At 46.9% G+C, this 22308-nt stretch overlaps 1 protein-coding gene across 1 annotated transcript in view; it reads left to right on the top strand.

Moving 5' to 3' along the window:
- The window catches only part of LOC142570286 (uncharacterized), a 46026-nt gene that overhangs the window by 21230 nt on the left and 2488 nt on the right, over positions 1-22308 (top strand). Inside the window, exons 2-4 of the mRNA XM_075678682.1 lie at positions 5137-5264; positions 19294-19401; positions 22028-22135. Of these exons, the coding sequence (XP_075534797.1) occupies positions 5137-5264; positions 19294-19401; positions 22028-22135 (344 nt within the window). The remainder of the gene's footprint in view (positions 1-5136; positions 5265-19293; positions 19402-22027; positions 22136-22308) is intronic.

Here is a 22308-nt window from a genome sequence, read left to right as displayed (position 1 = left end):
TAACAGGCATTGTAACTTCACATAAGTTATAAATTCATACATCGAATTTGTCCGATTGAGATGCTCCAAGGGATGCAGTTTAGAGGGATGCGATATCAGCTTTCATCCGAACTAACGGATTTGTAAACTTCGTACTTCGTTTTCAAATTTGCCGATTTCCGATAATTCTTTTCAGTAATGCCATGGCCTAGATAAAAATTATTATTGCAGCGATCACTGTGATCTAACGTTCTCTCTTGAATGCAACAATTCTCATTCATATGGGTTGAGCGATTTTCTCAGAAAATCCTTTATGCGTTTTACATGTATTTGAGCAGCTAGCATCGAAGAAGGGCCTGAGCCAAAGCTTCCTCTTATTGAATCACACTGGTTCTTAGAAAGCACAAGAAAAATAACGCTGACTATACCGAAGCCAGCGGCCGCAGTTGTGCACAAATAAACAGAAAAAAACAACGAAGAAAGGGAACCCAACGCAAGCTTTGCGGGAGCTGTTATCTCGGCCAGACATCTCACCCGGAATGCCGACGAACTGTCTGGCAAGGTGTCTAGCAAAATCGTCGATTCATTGCAAGTGGAGCAAGTAGCAGGTTGTCTTCAAGATAACGCTGATACATAAGCGCGCTCGTTTCCAAGTGCCGAGGGGAAGCAACAGTCTCAGGGTGTGCTTCTTTTTATTGTGTTTTCTTTAGTTGTGCTTCATGACATACGTCACGGCGCGAATTTCAAATCATTAAGGTTGATACGCCACGTGGTGGCGAAAAAAGAAACTAAACGCATGTCCTGAATTCCTGAGTATGAGTGCGTAAGTGTCGCAAGATTGATGAACAGATTTGATTTGAAACGTTGAACCATTATGTACTTCCTGTACGGTGCTGTGCAGTATTCTGACATGCCCTTTAACTTGGGTTCTTATGAGGCTGGTAAATTAATGGAATAGTTGGCGTTGATGTTTGTGCAGGTGTTGACTGATCAGCCTTCACTTCTATGAGTTGCCACTAAGGCTGTTACAGATAGCGTAGTTATAGGGGCTCTAGGCCCTGATCTCACAAACCTATGATTTAATACCGGTCTCCAAAATCGAAGTGTATACGCCCTTGTGTCTTTCGCCTCTTTCGAAATGCGGCCGCCTGAATTTGCAAAACAAGCTCTTCACCTACTGTGATGCATCATTGGGTTTCATCATCTGTGGAGAAGCCAAGAAGAAATGATGAACGCTGATACGCATGACGTCAAAGTGTGATAGGCAGAGAAACTTGCACATGTGGATGTTACGTAATGAAGTTTTCTGTCGAAATTTTGCGAATGTCAGTAACCACGGCTTCCTCCTGCATTTCTCTTTCAGGGCTGCTTTAATAGCTCTCTGTGCCCTCGGCAGGGATCCTATGCGAAGGGAGCGCGTGTTTCGTCGTCGATTCGCACTCGACGACATCGTCGACCAGCACCTTATACATGTAGGCGGTACCGGCTGCCGAGGGAGCTGGTATTGAGCCTATGCGCAACATTTGAACCGCACCTGCAACGGCGTGCAGTGCGATCACACTCCATACCGATGAACATACGGTTGCTGGTCGCCTTGATTGAGTCCATATGAGCTATTTATTACGCAGATTTTCTTTCCTTTTTGGAATTAGCATCGAAATAAAGACATTTAGTCGCTTTGTAATATGGTAGTCGTAGAGGGGGCGATATTGTTGCAGGTGGGGTTAGCCTGGCAGACCCGGCCGGCAAGTGCCCCACCTGAGCGTCTTTTCTGCGCCAAATATGTCACCATGCTTCCATCGGTCCTGTCACGCAGAAATGTGAGAAAAATGCGTGATACGTCCACTGCCATTCTTTTGACGGTGGAGTCAGAGAAAGAAATTTCAACAAGAGCGGACACTCCCATAGAGCCCAGCGGCCGAATTGACTGTATAGCGCACCAAGCGGATGGTATTCACACCTTCCGGTTTCGGTTTTGGGCGCGCGCGTTGAGAACGCCAGTTGGTACACGCCACGCCGGCTCCGCTGATCGGCGCGGCATGCTTTTTTTAACGCGATAGCGTTAAGGAGCTCGTGTCGCAGAAAAGCCGGTGTCGTCGGCGTCGGCGTCCGCGGCGTTGGCCGTGAGCGATAAATCACGGCAGGCACTTTCATAAATAAAAAGCAACTTCCAAGATGGGCTGGGTGGGAATCGAACCAGGGTCTCCGGAGTGTGAGACGGAGACGTTACCACTGAGCCACGAGTTCAATGCTTCAAAGCGGTACAAAAGCGCCTCTAGTGAACGCGGTGTTGCCTTAGAAACGAGCTGTTTCTAAGGCTGAGGCGTGCGTCGCTTGCTCAGGCGCACATTTCGTTGTCGCGCCGAACGCTGCGTTGCTCGACGCTCACCGCGTCCGATGCGGGGCGCGTAGTCGCTGCGCCGTAGCCCATTGTCTTACACCCCTTGGCGGGTCGACGGGAACGCTGTCGCGTTCCACTCTTGAAGGCGAAGCTTAAGAGTCCTCCAATTTTTTTTTTCGCTTCTACTGTTGAACCACGCGCGGCCTTGGCGCAGATAGTTTTATTATTTAGTAAAAATGATTGCGAATGATCTTTACAAGCCTCCACAGAATTTGTGTCGCGTGCAATTTCATAAAGAAAACGCAAGACGTCTTCTGAAATGATGAAATGTTTATATTACTCTACATGGGTGCTCGTTCCGGGCTTCTTGTGCATTCATCCAAAGTTGTGGCACCAGGTAAGCAGCAGCCGTTGCCGTACGAAGCTCCACCAGATGGCATCAGCTGAAAAAAAGTTAATTGCAAGCATGTATCATTTTGGTATAGTGACCTAACAGGAATATTGCGTGTAGAGGCGAAACGTGCGTAAGTGGTGAATGAACGGCATTACAGATAAATTCACTTTTACATACATTTCGTAGCAAATGGACTCCTCCGAAACAATGCCATAAAATCTGTAGAAAACATCCGATTTTCACGCATCCCTCCCTTCCCGGGTATTATTTCCTGTACTTTAAGAGCACAAATACACGGTTGACTGCGCGTTTCCAAAACAACTTGGCCTCAGTCGACGCGATGGTACGCCAAGTACACAGAGGTGGCTACAACACAAGCCATGATAAACGCTCGCACAATGCCTTCTAGTCGCACTCAAGACAGATTCGTGGGTGCAAAGCCTGTTTTCAGTCGCTCAGAAGACAGAAATTTCAAGTGTACTTGAGCTCCTCGGCGTTATCTTTTACGCGTCCGGTCGGCGCAAGCAACACACTCCCGCGTTATCGCTCTGGGCAATCGCTCGTCGCGTTTTCGACAAGCGCGAGTACCGAAATAAGGTATATGTTTTTGCAGGGCCATAGAAAGCGTCACAAACTTGTTCCACTAAAACTCAGTAAACGCAACATTAACTCACCAATGCCGGCTTGCTTTTTTGCTAACAGCTTCACAACCCCAGGTGCGGCAAGCGTACCTCAAAAGTGTCCCAAAAGGTTACGAAATGAATTACAATAATTTTTGGGGTCAGACAATGCGTCACGAACTTCTCCCAGTAAGATTCAGTACACGCGAAACTGCGGCACATAGCAGAGCTGCATTTCGCTAACTGTTCCCCGACGCCGAGCGCGGCCACTGTGCTTGAAAAGTACCCCAAAAAGTAACGAAATTAGTTACAGTAATGTCTGGGGTCAGAGAAAGCGCCAAAACTTGTCCCGGTAAGATTCAGTACACGCAAAACTGCGTCACACTGCCGAGGTTCTTTTCGTCACAATGCCAGGTGAGGCGAGCATGCCAAAAACTACCAAAATGAGTTATAATAATGCTTGGGCTCATAGAAAGCGTCGCAAACATCTCCCAGTACGAGTAATTAACTCAAATTAACTAGCCTTGGACGGCGGAGCGGTTTTTCGATGACTGCGTCACTATATAGGTTCAGTTTTGTGCAGTAAGCCTAAATGTGCTTTAAGTGAGTCGCAGACTGTCAAACAAAATTCTTCACCTTGCCTTACTCCAGTGGCGCAGCAGTGCCGTGTTGAAATGCAGACGGAACACAAGAGAACGCCGGGAGCCCTAAAAACGGGCTACTTCCAAAACAGGCGGGTCGCGAGAACGCGAGCTTCACATGCGCAGCCGGCCTGGCTCGCTCCTGTGGCATGTCTGGCGCATGACGTATGCACGCGCGTCTGGCGTGCGGCTAGCTTGTTGCTAGGCAAAGCAAGAACAATAAGTCCCAAAATATGAGTTCATTTACACGCAAAACTTCTAAAGTTTTAATGAGAAAGAATAAAAAATAATAAATCGTTGTCTGTAAGTTCATTTCACATTCTTTTTTTTTTCTGATGCTCGTGTCAACTAACGGATGGAGTTGACACCAGGCGTGACGTGTTTCTTGTTGCCAGTTTTTGCCGAGTGTCCCCTCTTGTTGAATTTCTTTCTCTATGGTGGAGCGGGGAACGTAGGAGCGCGATTGCGCCTGTCGTCGCTGTAGCAGACGCCCGGAAAAGGAAACTGTCGAATAGGGATATGCAGTGATTTGCCGCAATAATATAGCCTCAACTACATATGCATGATGTGCGATCATGCTACCGGTTCACCGCGGTAATTCTTGCATTCCTTGTCGTTTAATCTGAGCTTTGCTTCCTCCTCGCTCTCATACGACGCCTTAAGTTAAATGCGCTGCGACTTCGGTTGCGCCCTTATCTTAAAGAATTTTCGGCTAAGAAATTGCTTACGAACAGCGTAGCTTAGTGAATTCCGCCCTAGATTTCCTTCGCTATCGTGCTTTTCACTGAAATTATCAACTGCAATTTTGATTCTTCTTTCGGTGCTTCTTTTAAACAGGCAATATTCAACAAGGAATTTTCCTAAGCTTCTTTTAAACTTTCGACATAAACATTCAAATGCATTTTGAGGCGATTACTATCGGCTTTTTTTTGTATTACTTCTATGCAAAGCATTAACTACTAAGCTGCAGTTTGATCTGGAACAGTGCGCGTTATAATCACCATTACTTTTTTCAAACAAATAGACAAACAACCGCCTCCATTATGTGCTTATTCTGTTTCACTATTACTTTATAGTTTTTCGAGTGCGGCTACATGGGCGCATTGATTGATTGATTGATTGATTGATTGATTGATTGATTGATTGATTGATTTATTGTAGAGTACCAACGAAGTGTGAAGACAGCACATGCGACAAGGAATGCAAAACAAAGTACGCGGCCAATAAGAGCTACAAGGGCGTGGCCGGGCACTGCAAGGAACAAGCATGCGTGTGCACGCACGTTGTCCGTAAGTCTCACTCCAGTCACAAGGCTTGTTTTATAAGAGAGGCGTGCTGTGACCGCGTTTCATAATGAGCAGCTGTAGCGACTGGTTCCTTGCCACAGCGCAGAAAGGCCGCGCAAAAGGCCCGCCATCTCGGAGAGCCCCCAGGAAGCTAGAGGAAATACCTACATTCTTCTGTGACCATACGTGCATATTGCATTGGCACAAAGCCCTTCAATCATATTCAAAATCAGCTGGGAAGCGATTACGCAAAATAACGACTCCGTCAAAATCACTAAGCCGCGGCCCGATTGAACGTGTGGGATTTCCAGCAGAGTTATATATATATATATATATATATATATATATATATATATATATATATATATATATAATTCCGCTAGTTATCTTGGGATCGTGTTATGAAGAGAGAAATATTGTAAATATGTTTAATCATATCGATACGCGCTGTTGCAACGAGAATTTTGAAAAAAGTCTTTGAAGTTTGTTACGATCCCGGAAACTTTCCAAACGACGTCCAATTTAAAGGTTTTTTTTTTTCATAAACGGCTCCCGTGATGTAGGTGGGGAGGTGTGCCTAATGTTTCTTGTCACAAACTTTTTTCTTTTTCTTTTGGGGGGGGGGGGGGTGTTGCGGTTGACCCTTCTGCAAGCGGCGTTCAGCTTGCCTGGGGCTGAAGACACAACCGAAACACCCGCCCTTCCGGCGGCCTTCAATCTATGGGACACCCCGTGCACACAGGAAATGACAGCCATTTTGGAAGTATTGAGCTCGGTTTTGCGTGGCTTCTTCCTTTGGTGAAGTTCCGCTAACATGTTTTCCGCTAGCTGTACTAGGAAGATGCTCGGAAAACCAGCTCGTAAAAGCGGCTGTACCTGACCTTTCAAAGCCATTTCAATCTCGTGTATGCACGATATTTGCAGTGCAACAGAGAAGGCGGCTTTTGCGATTGCCCTCTTCACCAACCTTGAGTGAGCCGACGAAAAAGGCAAGGGGCTTTCTGGGGGGGTTTACGTGCCAAAATCACGATATGATTATGATGCATGCCGCAGTGGGGGCCAAATGTTATTAGGGTACATTGCCAGCTAGTGCGGTGCAAATTTCATTTGATGGGAGCAAACGGATATTGTCAGGTAAAGAATTCCATAGCTCAATAGTACGTGGGAAAAAACTGCATTTAAATCTCTTAGTGTGAGCAAAAACTGGTTTCAGGTTAAGTCCATGATAACTGCGGGTTGAAGACTGCTTAGCAGCAGATAAGTACTCGCTATATGAAAGCCGAAATGCAGAGCTAAAAGATATATATATATATATATATATATATATATATATATATATATATATATATATATATATTAGATAGATAGATAGATAGATAGATAGACAGATAGACAGATAGATAGATAGATAGATAGATAGATAGATAGATAGATAGATAGATAGATAGATAGATAGATAGATAGATAGATAGATCCGCAGTAGATATTGTAGATCCGCAGTAGATATCTTTTCCATAATATGGGCGCTGTTCTATTTTTTTTTTTTACCTCCTACAACAAAGTTGTGAAGTGGTACAGACTAGAGAGTAGGACTACGCCGCCACCTCATCCGGGCTTGACCCGTAAGGAAGCGGTGTTGTACCAGCCACTTCAGACGGGGGTCGTTATTCACCCCTGTGCTGAGGAGGCACGTGTGTCGGAGTGTTTATGTGAGTGACCTGTCTTGTGTGTGCCGAAAGGAAAGAGCCACGGCAGCTCACGTCCTTTGGGACTGTGCCAAGAACCCGCACGAAGCCGCAACAATGACAACGATCCCACAGCGGCTCGAGGTCGCAACGAGGTGCTACGATTACGAGGTCCAAGCCCAGGCCGTCCAGCAAATCTCGGCGGCCCTCGAAAGGCACCGACCAAGCGAAGCCGAAGGGAGACTGCCACCCCAAAAGAGGGGCAGGCGTGGTCGACCAAAGGGAGTAGTGCGGCCACGGCCGGAGTAGAGGCGCCACACGCCGGGAAGAGGTCATGGCCGCGTCACGATGACGTCTCCCTTAGAGGGGAAGGCTAATCGTTCTGCAGGCATTCCTGATAAAGTTGCTTCGTTCGCTCGCTCGTACCACTGCAAGTTCATTTATATTATATTAATAGTGCGGTAACCAGGCAACTAAGGCATATTCTAGTATGGACCGGACTCACGGCGGAAGAACAGCTGAGGTGTCTGCACGAGGGTCGCGCGGACAATTTTTTCGGTCGTGGTTGGCGTCTCTCTCGGTAGGCGGCGCAGATCACTGGGCGCCTGTAAAGGCGCTTGAAAGTTTGGTGGCAGAAAAGTAGGGAGATCACAGACAACGGAGGCGTACAAAAGCAAAGTTCCCTATAGTGGTTAAGAAAGCGTGATACTGGGAATTCCGCTTTCTTTTTCATTTTTCTATTTAAATGTAGTTAGGACATTTGGCGCAAACCACCACCCCGTTTCAAAGGGGACGCTTCATAGCATCTATCCATCCATCCATTTGCCAATAGGGTGATCGGAGAGATTGGGAGTTTGCGACGACTCTCGACAAGTATGAGGTTTTGTTTGTGGCGGACCGATGTGTTCTTTCAGGGCTCCGTGGCGGCGACGAAAACATAAGTTTTTGTGCATGCTTTGAGCTTGCTTCTGTTTCTTTATTTGCTGATTTTTTTCGGCTTTAAATAGCAAATTTGCTAGTTTTCTTTTTCTTCTTTCTTTTTTGGTGAGTACGGGTGTGTTTCATGTATATCTGGTTTTGCACGATAGTCAGAGCGTCCTTGCGTGCCACGTGTTTCAACACGTGCAACCGTGTGCGACGTCATGTCTTTATAGCCTTTAAATAGTAGTTTTAGTAGTTTGGAAGTGACAAGACTAATAGCTATTAGTGGTTTTAGCGTGTGTCCTATTGGTATCAGAAATATTGCTTTGGTAGGACAGTGAGAGCGTGGCCGCGTGTTCGAACACGTGCGAACGCGTGTCATACCGTGCGGCATTTATTGCTTTCAAAACATTGGTAATAATTAATTTGCGGCACTTTAAGGATTTAGGTTCTGTGCATATTGACCTTTGCTTGAGGTACGGGCTATGAAAGCTTCGGTGTTTGCATTAGAAAAAGCTAAGTGCAACACATGGCAAGAAATACGGTAAAATGGGCAGTGTGCAAGGGGGGGGTCGCAGAAGGTGGACGAGGCGAAGGATGAGAACGGAGAGAAAGTCGAATCGATCGGCAGACACTGTGATGTCGATGGTAGACCCAATAAAATAGAGGTTTCAAGATGAGCTCGTGAAACAGGTCGTAGAGCTCAAAAATGAGCTAAATATGGAACGTAATACACGGAAGGCGGTGGAAAAAAGACTTCAAGCAGCCGAGGAAAAGCTGCAGACCGCCGCCAACATGTATGAGAATGATCGTGACAATGGAAAACCGTCTCCCGACCTGACAGTACAGGGAGTGTTAACAAAGCACATGGAATGCGTACAACGCGGGGTGGTGGTAGCGGAGGTTTGTTCGATTCAGAAAAGGTGTACGGCACCACAAACGAAAAGGTGCAAGTGATGCTAGTTATGGCTTGCCGGGCTGCACCCGCTCACGGCAATATTCAGGGGTGCACTGCACCGCGGCGGCACATTGCCTTGCATCCCGTTCAATCTAGCACGGGGGTTGCAGGGTGCACCGCTGTGCTTCGGGGGAATCGAAGGCCTAGATACAGTGCACCGTTAATAGGTGCGCAGAAACTTGGCTGAATCTGTTGCAGCCCATGCGTCTGTTCTTCGCTGCTGAGTAGCTGGCGCTACAACAGTGGCGACGAGTTCGGTTCTTACCCAGGCCACCAAGACGGATCCCGAAGGTCCTGCCGGAACGACAGCGATGACCTGCCTGCAGCTGCCGGGATTCAACAAAACAAAAGCGGATGCCTTACCTTGTCCGAGCACAAGCGTATTTCGAAGCAAACAGCGTAACGGACCCGTCTAAGAACAGAGCATTACTGGTTCCGGCGATGCCTAGCAGGACATTCGAGGTGCTAGCTGGCAGAGTAGCCGCACGTGCACCAAATGAATTGACTTACAAGGAAGTCATTCAAGTTTCGGAGGGTACTACGATCCGATGAAGCAAGAGATAACTGAGAGCTACAAGTTCTTCAACCGCTCACAGCTTCCCGGCGAAACCGTTAACACGTTTCTTGTTGCCATCGCCGAATAGCAGACAACTGCAATGTCGGCGCGCGGATTGACCATATGCCTAGGGATCGCATTGTCTGCAGCGTGCGCTCCATTGCCTTCCTTTATTCATGTACCCTAAAGGGCCTTTTCCAGGCATTACATAGGGAGTTACATAACATTAACTATCACGGTGAATAAATAATGAAAATATAGAAGCAAGACGAGTGCGATTTGCTGAGAACATCACTTGATAAAACATACTGAGAAATACACTGCGAACACTGAGAACATACTGGAAAAGTAGAACTACAATTTGCGGAAGCAAATGCTATAGCAAAAAAGGATTTACCGCTAGAAGAGGCCGAAACATTGGCTCTTTCTGCCGAATCCGCTGAAAATGATGCCGAAAGAATGACATCAGAACTAGCACCCTTGCTTCAGCTGCAAGCTTCTGAGGCCAACTCTGTTCAAGCTTCGCGTGTTCGATTCGTTCCACATCAGTGTGGTAGATGTGGAAGCGGCAAACGCGACGACAGCAGCTGTAGTTGGATTAGAGCAAGGTGTTATCGCTGCAGGCCCCGTGGTCATCTTGCAAAGATGTGCGGCATCACCGCCAAAAAGGGCCGTGTCGCACCGCAAGTAATGCAGGGAAAAGCTTTGGCTCTCGAAGAAGCTGTATCTAAGCGCGACAGTAGTGAAGGGGCACATATATTGGCCTTACTTTCTGCAAAAAAGCCGCCTCGAGCCACCGATACGTGCATCTTCACATGGGGGGTATGTGCAACTTCCCATGGAAGTGGATACTGGCTCGCCTGTCTGCGTCATTTCTCGGGACGTTTTTGACAAGCATCGCGAACACGGCCGGCGCCTAAACCTTCACATGCGAAGTTACCATGTTGGACCATTGCCAGTGCTGGGAGAATTGTAGCCTTGTGTGCAATACAAGACTGTCTCTGTGAGCTACCCGCTTATTGTGCTAAACTGTTCAGGACCAAATCTTTGTGACCGTGACCTGATTTTCTTGCTTGACAGAGCTGGGGCCTACGGTCACCTTGCAGCTGAAGGAGCGAGCCGTGCCCAAATTCTGTAAGGCAAGATCCATTCCTTACGCGCTAAGGGACAGGGTATCGCAAAAGCTGGACCAGCTGGTCTCTATCGGCGTACTTTCGCCCATCCAACATTCCGAATGGGCGACTCCGATCGTGCCAGTACTCAAGAAAGACGGAACAATCAGAATTTGTGGTGACTTCAATGCCACCCTGAACTCAGCCTGTACCGTCTCCCAGTTATTGAGGATATGTACACATACTTAAACGGAGGGGAGCATTTCAGCATTCTTGATTTGCGTGATGCATACAATCAAGTAACCTGGATGAAGCCTCTATGAAAGCTTTGCGTCATTAACCCGCACAAAGCGTTGTTTTCTTATAATAGGCTTCCCTTCGGAATATACTCTGCTCCGGCTATTTTACAATAAAGAATAGATGCGATACTGTCAAGCTTAACAGGCGTCCAAGCGTACCTCGATGATGTACTGGTTTCCGAGACGCGTGGAGTTGGAAGCGAACGTCTCAGAAATGTGCTAGAACGTTTCCGAAAACACGAAGCTAAGCTGATTTATGACAAGTACAATTTTCGGCAGCCAGCCGTCACGTACCTTCGCCATCGCATAGATACAGAGGGTCTTCACCCGACCGAGAAGAACTTAGAGGCAATTGTGCAAGCAACCCGCCAATATAACGTCGGTGAGCTGTGCTCCATTTTGGGAATGTTGACATTTTATGCCAGATTTTTGCCAAACATGTCTTCTTTACTTTCACCACTTAACAAACTCCTGAAGAAGCATAACTGCGAGTCGGCCTAGTTGGAACATATTCATATTTATACTTTTTATGCGCAAACAAACAGGGACGAAGAATAGGGGCAACACAAGGCGCTCGTCCTTGTGTTGCCCCTATCCTTCGTCCCTGTTTGTTTGCGCATAAAAAGTATAAATCCTGAAGAAGGGCACAAAATGGCAGTGGGGACCGAAACAGGAAGCTGCCTTCTATAAAGCCAGGGAAATCTTAAGGTACGCTCAGATTCTCGTACACTTCGATCCGTCGAAAGAGTTGACGTTCGAATGTGACCCTTCCTAGTACGGTGTAGGCGCAGCTCTATTCCACCCGATCGACGGCATGGCCAAGCCCATAGGGTTGCGGTCCCGTACGCTGTCAGCCGCTGAAAAGAATTATTCTAAGCTAGAGAGAGAGGGCATTACCCTGGTGTTTGGTGTCACAAAGTTCCGTGATTACTTTCTAGGTCGCGAATTTACCCTCGTGAAGGACCACCAGCCCCTCCTGGGTTTGCTAAATTTATAAATGTTCTCTATTAGCCTGAACAAAGAGAAAGAGGGAGAGAGAGAGAAGGGAAGAAGGAAAGGCAGGGAGGTTAACCAGACTGAGTCCAGTTTGCTACCCTACACGTGGGGAGGCGAATGGGGAGTGAAAGAGAGAGAGAGAACTTAGGTGTAGGATGTCTATAGTCGGGCACTCAAGTCTGTTGCCTTCAGGTAGTGAAAAAGCGCTCGAACTGCCTTCTGGGCTAATGAACTGTGAGGCCAGGCTCCAAAGATCTTCGCTTCCGTAAATGGCCTGTCGTCCAGTCTATTCAAGGCACACTGGAGAGTCTCACGTTGATTATCGAAGCGAGAACAGTGGCAAAGAAGATCGCACATTGGTGAATTCGCCATTCCAATACGATAGCTGTAGGAGTTGGTGAATGCTACTCCTACCCACAGCCGACACAGCAGTGTTGCGTCACGTCGTGAAAGGTTCGCTGGTAATTTAAGTTTCAGTGATGGGTCGAGGCTGTATAAACGACACTTAGAGTTCTGTGGTGTATGCCAGCAACTTAACGTGATGGTACGAGCGAGACTGCGAAGCTCTCTTGTAGCGTCGACTATCGATAAAGGTATAAGGAGTGTCGGTGCGCCTGCCTGGGCACGTCGGGCAGCGTCATCGGTGAGGTGATTACCAACGACGCCACAATGTCCCGGCAGCCACTGAAATATGATATCATGTCCTCGTTCAGAAGCGCAGTGGCAGGTTTCGTTGATTTGTGACACCAGCTGTTCATAATTGCCACGTCGTAAACTTCGCAAGCTCTGGAGGGCTGCTTTCGAATCACAAAATATTGTCCATTTGTTGGGCGGTTCTTTTTCAATGTATTCGACAGCAGCGCGAAGAGCGGCCAGTTCGGAACCTGTAGATGTTACGTGTGAAGTCTTAAACTTGATGACGACCGATTGAGATGGTAGAACACTGGCGCCCGTAGAATTTTCCGAGACGAAACTATCCGTGTAAACATGGATTCGGTTAGCGTATGAACAATGCAAAAGTTCCAATGTCATCTGTTTGAGAGCCGCGGTGGTCAGGCTAGCTTCACTATTCCTGGAACAGCAAGGTACAAATGAGGATTTTTCAAGCACCACATTGGGGATGGCGTTCTTGTTGCGAGTGAGGGCCTCAAAGACAAAGAGTGCTGGTTAGCCGCAATTGATCTGGAGAACGCTGCCTTGGGTCTTTTCTCAGGTAAGCGAGCGAGATGGTGGTCAGGGACTCTGGATATATGGCGAACATACGCCCGGAGTGCGTCGATAGCTATATAGGTCATTATTGGGTGGTCTCTCGCGGTGGCAATTGTTGCCACGGTTGAAGCATTTCGAGGTAGCCTCAGACATGTTCGAAGGGCTTGGCCTTGAATGCTCTGTAGGACATGGATATTAGTTTTGTTAGCATTCGACCGCACTGGTGTGCTATATCGCAAGTATCCTAGGAAGGGCGTCCTGTATAGTTGAAGCATAGATGCCATGGATGTGCCCCACGTTTTACCGTTTTTTTTTACCGTTTTTACCGCTTTTTTTTGTTGTGTTTTACCCTTCTTCACAGTTTTATTTTACTTTACCGTTTTAAGCGTGAAGCAAACTTTAAAAAGAAGGTGCGGCTTCATGAATACCAACACGCGTACATTCATACAAGTAAACAATAAAAATACCGTAAGTAGTCTTCGAATACAAACACGCGTACGTTCAGTGGCGTCCGCAAGGCGTGAGAAATATAAGATGGAAAGAGGCAGCCAGTACAATGCAGGAGAGAGGAGTCACATGGTAGCACAAAGCATGCGAGGTGTCGCAGCTAGCAGAAGAGTGTTTCTGTTATTCTTTGATTGAAGTTACTACAACTTTTGTGAAACCACGAAGACTGTTATTCCATCCCTGCTTGGTTATATCACACCCACAGTGTGACCTCCACTAACTTCTGCGTTCCGCAAACTGCATTCCATTGCACTCTTTGCACAGGTGCTATCTTTTGTGATTGCGGGCAAGCGGTTTTTTTATACAAAGTCTATGCGTGAATCAAAAATAAAATGAAAGCTACATAAAAGTTTATATGACAAAGTGAAATAATAAACATCAACAGAAGGGCGACGAGAATCTCTGATATATGATGCGGCAATACACATGTAGCTTCATAAACATGCTATATATTACATACTCTATATAACCGTTAGTAAGTGCTTAAAACAGGCAGGAAAGATATTCATTGGTGCACCAAAAATGTCGGCAATCTTGGAAACGTGTTTCTTGCTAGTTGGGCATATACGACATCCTACCTATACTATACTAAGCGTGCTGAACTTGGGTATTACAAGTGACTCGGAAGCTTCTCTGTGGTAGTGAGTGGAGAATCCTGATTTCAAAATAACACCCGTAAATTGACGAAAAGGTGGTCTTATGTGTTTACATAACTGGAGAGTGGGAGTTGCGGTATTGATTGTACATGTGATTTCTGATAATTACAGCATAGCCTAAAGTGGGTTTCCGCTTGTCCGATGTATTGTGCGCTACAAATTCTGCATTCGAGGAGACATACAGCGTTACAAGTGTCGCAGTTGTAATCACCTTAGATTTTGAATGAAAATGAAGACGTGGTGCTCTTGGCAACATCAGCGGTACTCAGCTTGGAGCAAAGTCTGCATCGAAGTTTTCCGCATGGTGCGCTGCCTTTGAACTTAGCTGAGTCAATTTTGGAGGACGTGAAAACATATCTGAGACTGGTGGCCCGTCTGTGTGCCACCCGCAGAAGTTCAGCATCAATTTGCCGCATTTTCTCTCTATTTAAGTATATGGGATGATATTTGCGGAGGCTACTGTTTATGTGAGTAGTTGATGCTGAATACCTGAGGATAAGGTTGGTCCGTGATTCTGGGGAAGCTGGTTTTTTGTTGATGAGCGCATGACAATCAAGGCTGTCTGCTTTTTTTTTAATTGCGTCGCGGATAATAGAGGGAGGATAACGCCGACGTAGTAAGTCGTTATGGAGTTCTTCACAGTTCGATTCAAATGCCTCTTTTTGAATACATATTCGTTTAAAAAAATAGCTTGGCTGTACGAGATTACTGTTTTACAATGTTTCACGTAGCTACTATCAAAATGTAATTATGACTGCTTATCGGTTGGTTTTCTTTATTCTAATATGACAAGTTTGTTGTGCACACTTCCACTAACATCCAGAAGCAGTGGAGCAAGGTGGATCCACTTGCAACGAATTCTCAGGGCGACACCAGTTTCGAGATATTAATTCCCGAACTTTGCGGAGAAATGCATTGTCGTTCCAGGTAATCTTGTGCTACAATACAATACAATACATTACGTAAAACGACGTTTTGTTAAGAAAGTAAGTGGAATGACAGTGCACTTTTACCGCAAGCTTGACGGCTCATATCTCGTAAATGGTATCATCCAGACAAGGCTGTTCAAGTGGATACGCCTTGCAGTCTCACTCGCTAGAATTTGTAAATTGCAATGTGCCCTTACGTAACTCGTTTAAAACTTGATTAGTGGATTTTCATTAATTAGTTGATTATTTATTTAATATTTTGTGCAAGTAATGCCCGCCTCTTCGAGTAGGACGCCGCATGGACTAAAATTGCGCTATCTGACACAAGCAACTGAACTATTTTTTCAAGTGTTCGCTGAAACATCCTGTATACACAGGGTGTTTAAACACCCTGTATATATATATATATATATATATATATTGTGAGCCAGATATTCGCATCTCATCTTCTAATCTGTACATATCATCATCAGAGCCGCGGCTTTTTTTGTCGTCGTAGCGTGGAATCTTCGAGAATAAAGAAGTTTCTCAGAAGTGGCGGAGGTGCTGGGTAGGTGATGCGAGAGCGGATGCGGGCAACGGGAGATAGCGTCGGAGTCTTGATGCTTCTTTCCAGACCTGTAGATTATGTCGAAGTCGTACTCCTGTAAGCGAATCACCCACCGCCCAAGACGACCCGATCATTTCTTCTGCGAGGAGAGGAAGCACAACGCGTGATGGTTTGTAACGGCCGTGAAACGGCGGCCGTGTACATACGGGCGGAATTTTTGCACAGCCCAAACAACAGCGAGGCATTCCTGTTCAGTAATTGTATAATTGTTCTCTGCTGTGGACAAGCAACGACTGGCATAGGCAATGACTCGCTCACGAGAGGTATGGTCACGCTGTAATAAAACAGCGCCTATGCCATGACCGCTAGCGTCGGCGTGGACGATGGTAGGTGCAGCCGTCTCAAGATGGCATAATACCGGCTCGGACGTGAGCGCGCGCTTTAGAGCTTGAAAAGCTGCTTCGCAGGGCTCTTTCCAAACGAAGGGTACGGCAGCTGCAAGGATCGGTGGAGGGGAGATGCAAGCGTTGCGAAGTTGCGTATAAAACGGCGGAAGTAGGAGGTGAGGCCGAGAAAACTGCGCAAATCTTTTTGACCGTTTGGCCGGGGAAAGTTCAGGACTGCGACAGTCTTCTCTGGGTCCGGTCGAATCTCTTCTTTACTAAGTGTCCCATGATGGCCTTGTTCGCGAAGTGAAATTTTTTTATGTTCTCCTGCAGTCCAGCCTTGGCAAGACAGGTTAAAACTTCATCAAGGCGCTCGAGATATTGTGAGAATCTTGGAGAAAAGCTCATATATCGTCAAGATAGCATAGGCAGGTCTTCCATTTGATACCACGTAAGACACTGTCTATCATGCGCTCGAATGTGGCAGTCGCGTTGCAGAGTCCGTATGGCATCACGTTGAATTCGTAGAGTCCGTCCGGGGTGAAAAATGCTTTTTTATCCTTGTCAGGCTCGTACATTGGTATTTGCCAGTAGCTAGATCGAAGATCAAGACTGAAGAAGTACTCAGCGCGATGCAGCGAGTCCAACGCGTCATCAATTCGTGGCAGGGGATAAACGTCTTCGCGTGCGATTTTGTTGAGGGCGCGGTAAACGACGCAAAGGTGAACTGAGCCGTCTTTCTTCTGTACAAGGACCGCTGGAGAAGACAAGGAACTTGAGCAAGGGCGTTTTATATTCCGTTCAAGCATATCTCACACATTTTTTCCGATGACCTTGCGCTCGGTAAGAGACACTCTATATGGACATCGGTGAACGATGCGGGAGCCATCGGTCTGAATGCGATGAGCGGCGACAGGCGTTTTACCGAGGACGGGTGAATGGACGTCGAACAAGGCACTGTGTTTTTTCAACAAATCAAGCAGATCTCGAGTCTGAGTAGGTGAAACGTCTGGGCTGATGGAACTTGTCAGAGGAGAGCAAGAAGAGTCGAGAGGAGGCGAAGTTGATTCTGTCGGAGGAACAGTCGAAGGAACGAGGGCGACGGGTTGAGTATCAACAGCGCAAGTGATAGTTGATCCACAGGGCAACAATTGGGGGTCGGGAGTAGTGTTCGATGCAGTAACCATTGCGCACCCATCAGTGAAACGAAGACATGGAGCGATCACAATTCCTCTATAGATGAAATGCGTCCGTAAGCGCCAATGATCACGTCGCCATGTACAATCTCGGCGAAACGAACGGCGATAATTTATTTTCCAGAGGGCCAAAGCACGTAATCTGCGGCTGCTACGAAACGGCTATGCGTATCATATGTAGAATGGCATTGCTGACTGGTGTCGGTCCGGGAAAGGAGACGCTGGCGACCGCTGATAAACGCGGATGGAGGCGGATGACAGGAAATCCCAACCTAAATTAAATTTGTGAGTGCACTCGCGTAGCACGGCAAATACTATGCGATGAGGGACGCCATTGATGGAAACACGTACTGTACATTGCGCGATCGGGTAAATTCTGGCATTGTTTGCACCATGTAAAGGAGCGCCGCAGTATGGCGTGGTCACTTTTCGTAGACAGGAGCATACATCAGCACGAATGATAGAAATAACGGCACCAGTGTCAATAAGACATTCTACGCGAACACCTTCCACAAACACTAATAATAGATTCGGCTGGTGCTCGGGAGGAAGTATAGGCAGTCCAATGGATGCAGTTTCCCCTCCTAAAACTCCAGCTTGAAGTTTTCCGAGCGGAAGTCATGGGCCTGTGAGGCGGGCCGAAGTGGGGACGCTGAGCGGCGGCGTGGGGAAGATGAGCGGCGCCGAGAAGAACGATAGGTGGAGGGCATATCGTCTGCGCATGTGGGAGACGGTAAACGGTGCGACGAAGGTGGGTATGTCATCCGTTGATAAGTCAAAGGTGCACGGGTATCGTCGGAGCGTTCTTGAGGAACGTAACCGCGCCTCTCGTCCTGTCGGCGCCGTCGGCAGAGCCGGGAAATGTGTCCTCGGTATCCGCAGTGATAACAAAGAGGACGGATAGGATGCCAAGCAGAGTATAGGAAGGTTGAGAACGAACCTGCGCCGATACTGAAGCCACGGATGTGTGTGCAGATGGTGTGGTCCCATGCGTGGTCGTAAGCGGAGACATCGCGACGAAGTCGGCATATGTAGGTAGCGTCAGAACCGGTAGCGTCAGAACACATGGTACGGGGAGCATATGGACGCGAGCTTTTCTTTAACGATTGTGCGCAGGCCGGTCGCAGAAGCACAGGAAGAGCATTGCGCGTGAAGTTCCCCACGTATGATGGTACGGATCAAAGTGCGCAGGTCCGTAGCCTCAAGGAGGCGACCGTCATACGTATTGGTGTGATCGCGAAGAGATTGTAGTTCCTCAAGGTGTTGGCACACGGGGATGAGATCGGGCACGCTGGTATGGTTCTGTGCAGCCAGGGCGTTGAAACCACTATTGTTGATTCCCTTGATTATGTGACCGATGCGGTCGCTTTCAGACATAGCGGAGTTTACACGCCGGCATAGGGCGAACACATCTTCAATGTCAGACGTGTACGAATCCCCGGAAAATTGAACATGCTGGTCGAGCTTCTTTTTCGTGATCTCAGTGCGAATAGCAGGAACAGCAAAACTAGCACGAAACTTCTGTGCGAAATTGGTCTCAGAATATATATATATATATATATTCTGAGACTAATTGCTGTTCCGTTTTGCTGTTCCTGCTATTCGCACTGAGGGGGGGGAGGGTAACTTCTCGAGCGGGTCTTCAGTTGCAAGTACAGTACAGGAAATCAATGACTAAATCATTACTTGCTGTACTATTTCATTATTAATTTACGTTCTAATTGTTCTTTCAGAGAGGTGTACTTCTCATAGCTACAGTTCAGAACAAAAAGATATTTTGCATTAAAAAATGTAATGAGAGAAAACGCTCGCTTACCGTGCATTTGGTGCCCGCTAAAGAACCTCAGGTGGTCGAAATTAATCCGGAGTCGCCCAATACGGCGCGGCACACAGTCAATTCGAGGTTTTGGGCGCGTAAAACCCCAGAATTTAATTATTTGTACTCGCCCATCTTGATTCGCAGCTTAGCTGACTAGAGGAATGTCATACTATTCAAATTGTCTTTCTCTCTCTTTCTCTCTCTCTCCGATAGTACAGCCTGTAACGTGTGTCTCTTCTCTCCCGGGCCACAGTTTGCACCAAAGAACGCTGCGAGGCGTCCTGCAAGGCCAAACATTCTGCCAAGCCCAACATGACATCGGCGTGCGACCAGTACGTCTGTCGGTGCACGTGGGCGGAGTGTAAGTGTGTACGCAGCTTCGGCCGTCGGCTGCGCGAACAGCCGCTCGGGAACGTTTTTTTTTTTTTGTTGTTGTTGTTGTTGTCATACCGCTGCAGGGGCTCGTGCACCGCGTGTTCGGATTGCCACTCTTTTGTGAGATCATAATTAGGATTTGGCACTCGGTTTCGCTTTCAATGAACTCGCTGCGGCCATCATGATCGGGCGGTGGCCGACCTTCTGCTTATCGCAGTTACCGCCACGAAATGAGAGCACCTTCACGATTTGAGGGGAGGGGGGGCGCCACTTGGTTTCTAGAACGTACTTTCACTCGACACTCCACCTCGACCAATGAGAGTGGATGACAGCGCCACTCCTAAACTGAAGCGGCCACCTGCGCTTCAAGGGACGCTATAATGAAGAATAATACGATCTGCATTACTAAATTAGTAGATTACATTTTTCACAATAGCAAGAAAGCCACTCTGGGCGTATAAGAAGAGGCTTGCTAAGCCAGCAAACATGCCGTCTTTAATCTCTCCCGCCAGTTCGCCGTGACCTCATGGATTTTGAGGGCGTCTGTTCGGGCCTAGTTAATTTCTTATCGGTAATGGCGCACCACATTAAAGTGTCTTAAAAAAAGAGAAAGGATGAACTTAGCGAGCTTCAAGAACTTTATCGGAGGCATAACGACTCAAGCACAAAGAAAGATACATCTAAATTGTTGACGTCACACTGACGTACCGGCGCAGAGCTTACGGCCAAAGATTAAAAAAATAAATGTCTGGCCTTAATTTTCTCTATTAACAGTCATCATATTACGGCGAAATTTATAAAAATTGAATTTTGAAATACTCCTTTTTCGGTGTAATCTCACCTGGTGTTTCTCGTTGGCGCCGCCGTTCAGTGAGACTACAAGGCAATTCCTGAACGAAAAGTTGTGCAGCTCGACGCCCTCGGCATCCGCTCAAATGTGACGGAGTTAAGATGTGTTTCTCAACAAACTTGTCCTCGTAAGAACCTCCCTGGAGAGTTGTCGAAGGTCGGTCGCGGAGTGGCGCTGTGTTCCACAAGGTGGAGGCGAGCGGAATGGATTCGAAACGACAATTATTTAGAAAATACACGGGTAAACGTTACCTAAACAAACTGAAGTGCTGAATGTAGCTTTCAATTCGGAGGCGCCGACAGTGTATGCAGAAAGGTGCCATGAAAAGAACGTACAAACCATTCTTCCGTGCACGTGTGGCTTCGTTAAACCGGCCTTTGATCCGTCGTCGAAGCTCTTAACCGAGCCATAAGGTAGTCTGGCCACAGCGACGATCGAGAACCGAAAAACAAAATATCTGCTTCTTGAATGTTTGGGTCCAGTCAAAGACCGCGGTATACTAGAAGCTTCACGTAACTCCAACCCAGGTTACAAAAAAAAAGTTCGAGTGGCATGTCGCACGTACAGAGCAGTAAGTACCACCGTACTGCTTGTGAATAGACTACTCACACACACACACACACACACGCACGCGCACACACACACACACACACACACACACACACACACACACACACACACACACACACACACACACACACACACACACACACACACACACACACATATATATATATATATATATATATATATATATATATATATATATATATATATATATATATATATATATATATATATATATATATATATATATATATAAGGTGTCCCCCATAACTTGAGCCAAGAATTTGAAAATTATTAACTCAGACAATTTTTTGTTGTTTTCCTCATAACTCACTAATTAATTAAGTTTTATTACCCAACTTTTTAATTATTGGCTGAGGACCCCAAGCATGATACGCATATTTGTGAAGCACTTTCAGAAACCACCGATTGAGTTGTTTCCTTTACAATACGACTCACGTAGTCCTTTTTACCATGTTTCATTGAAAGCCCGCGAAATACGAAAAAAGCCACTCGACGAAGCGTTTGCGCAGTGGTATTGTGCTGCTCTCAAGCGTGCGTTCGGTGAACAAGGTCGGCTGCGTCGTGACTGGCGACGGTGAAGCGACAGGGCGTTCTTTATCTCATCGGCAGCGCTCGGCCAGCAGCATGCATTTTCGCATTCAGCTGACGGGAGCTCTACAACTTTGCGTAACGCACTTGGGGTCTGCAGCCAATACTTAAAAGGTTGAATAATTAAACGTCACTAATCCGTTAGTTAAGGGGAAAATAAACAAATAGCCTGTGTAACTCTTGGCCAGTGCCAAACATTATGCATTCGGTTCAACTCGCGTCTGGAGTGCTTTTCGTTTTTTAAATTTTGGCTCAAGTTATACGAGACAACCTGTATTGGAAACAAATTGCTGACGTGTTCTTCAGACTCCCATCGCATGCGCTAGTTCGCCAGCGCCGCCGCCGCTAGAGAACGCGCTTGAGAATGCGCTCCGAGCGAAAAACGCGTTCACACTTTCTGAGCAATGAGTGACGCAACCGGTGGAATACAAAGCACCTGAAGAGCTGCGCTCAAATTTCGCATTAGGGAGCATCGTAATCGCCGGTGAATCTTTTTTTTATAAAGATATGTATGAGGAGGCACCTTGCATTGCAAATCGCCTTATAATAGGCAAACACTACCGGTCTTTTGGTTCCTCTCTAGTATGCACCCTGGACGTATGTAAGGGACTTTGCAATGAAAAGTACAAAGGGAAGGACAACCTCCAATGGTCATGCAAGGAGTACTTCTGCATCTGCTCGTGGAAGGCAGGTGAGAAACCCTTTCTGCGTGCAGCTTTATCTGCCGAATCTGCCGTCATCAATCCACCTTGTTTTCTCATACGAACTGCGCTTTCGCTATTCTACGCAATTCTTATAGAGTGCCGCCATCTTAGGAGGTTGACGCTGCCGCTTTATATATATGTAACAACCAAATGCGCGGTA

This window comes from Dermacentor variabilis, chromosome 1 (genome assembly GCF_050947875.1).
Source record: "Dermacentor variabilis isolate Ectoservices chromosome 1, ASM5094787v1, whole genome shotgun sequence".
NCBI classification, from domain to species: Eukaryota; Metazoa; Arthropoda; class Arachnida; order Ixodida; family Ixodidae; genus Dermacentor; species Dermacentor variabilis.
Note: the sequence above shows the minus strand (reverse complement) of the source record. Positions and strands in the feature narration are given on the sequence as shown.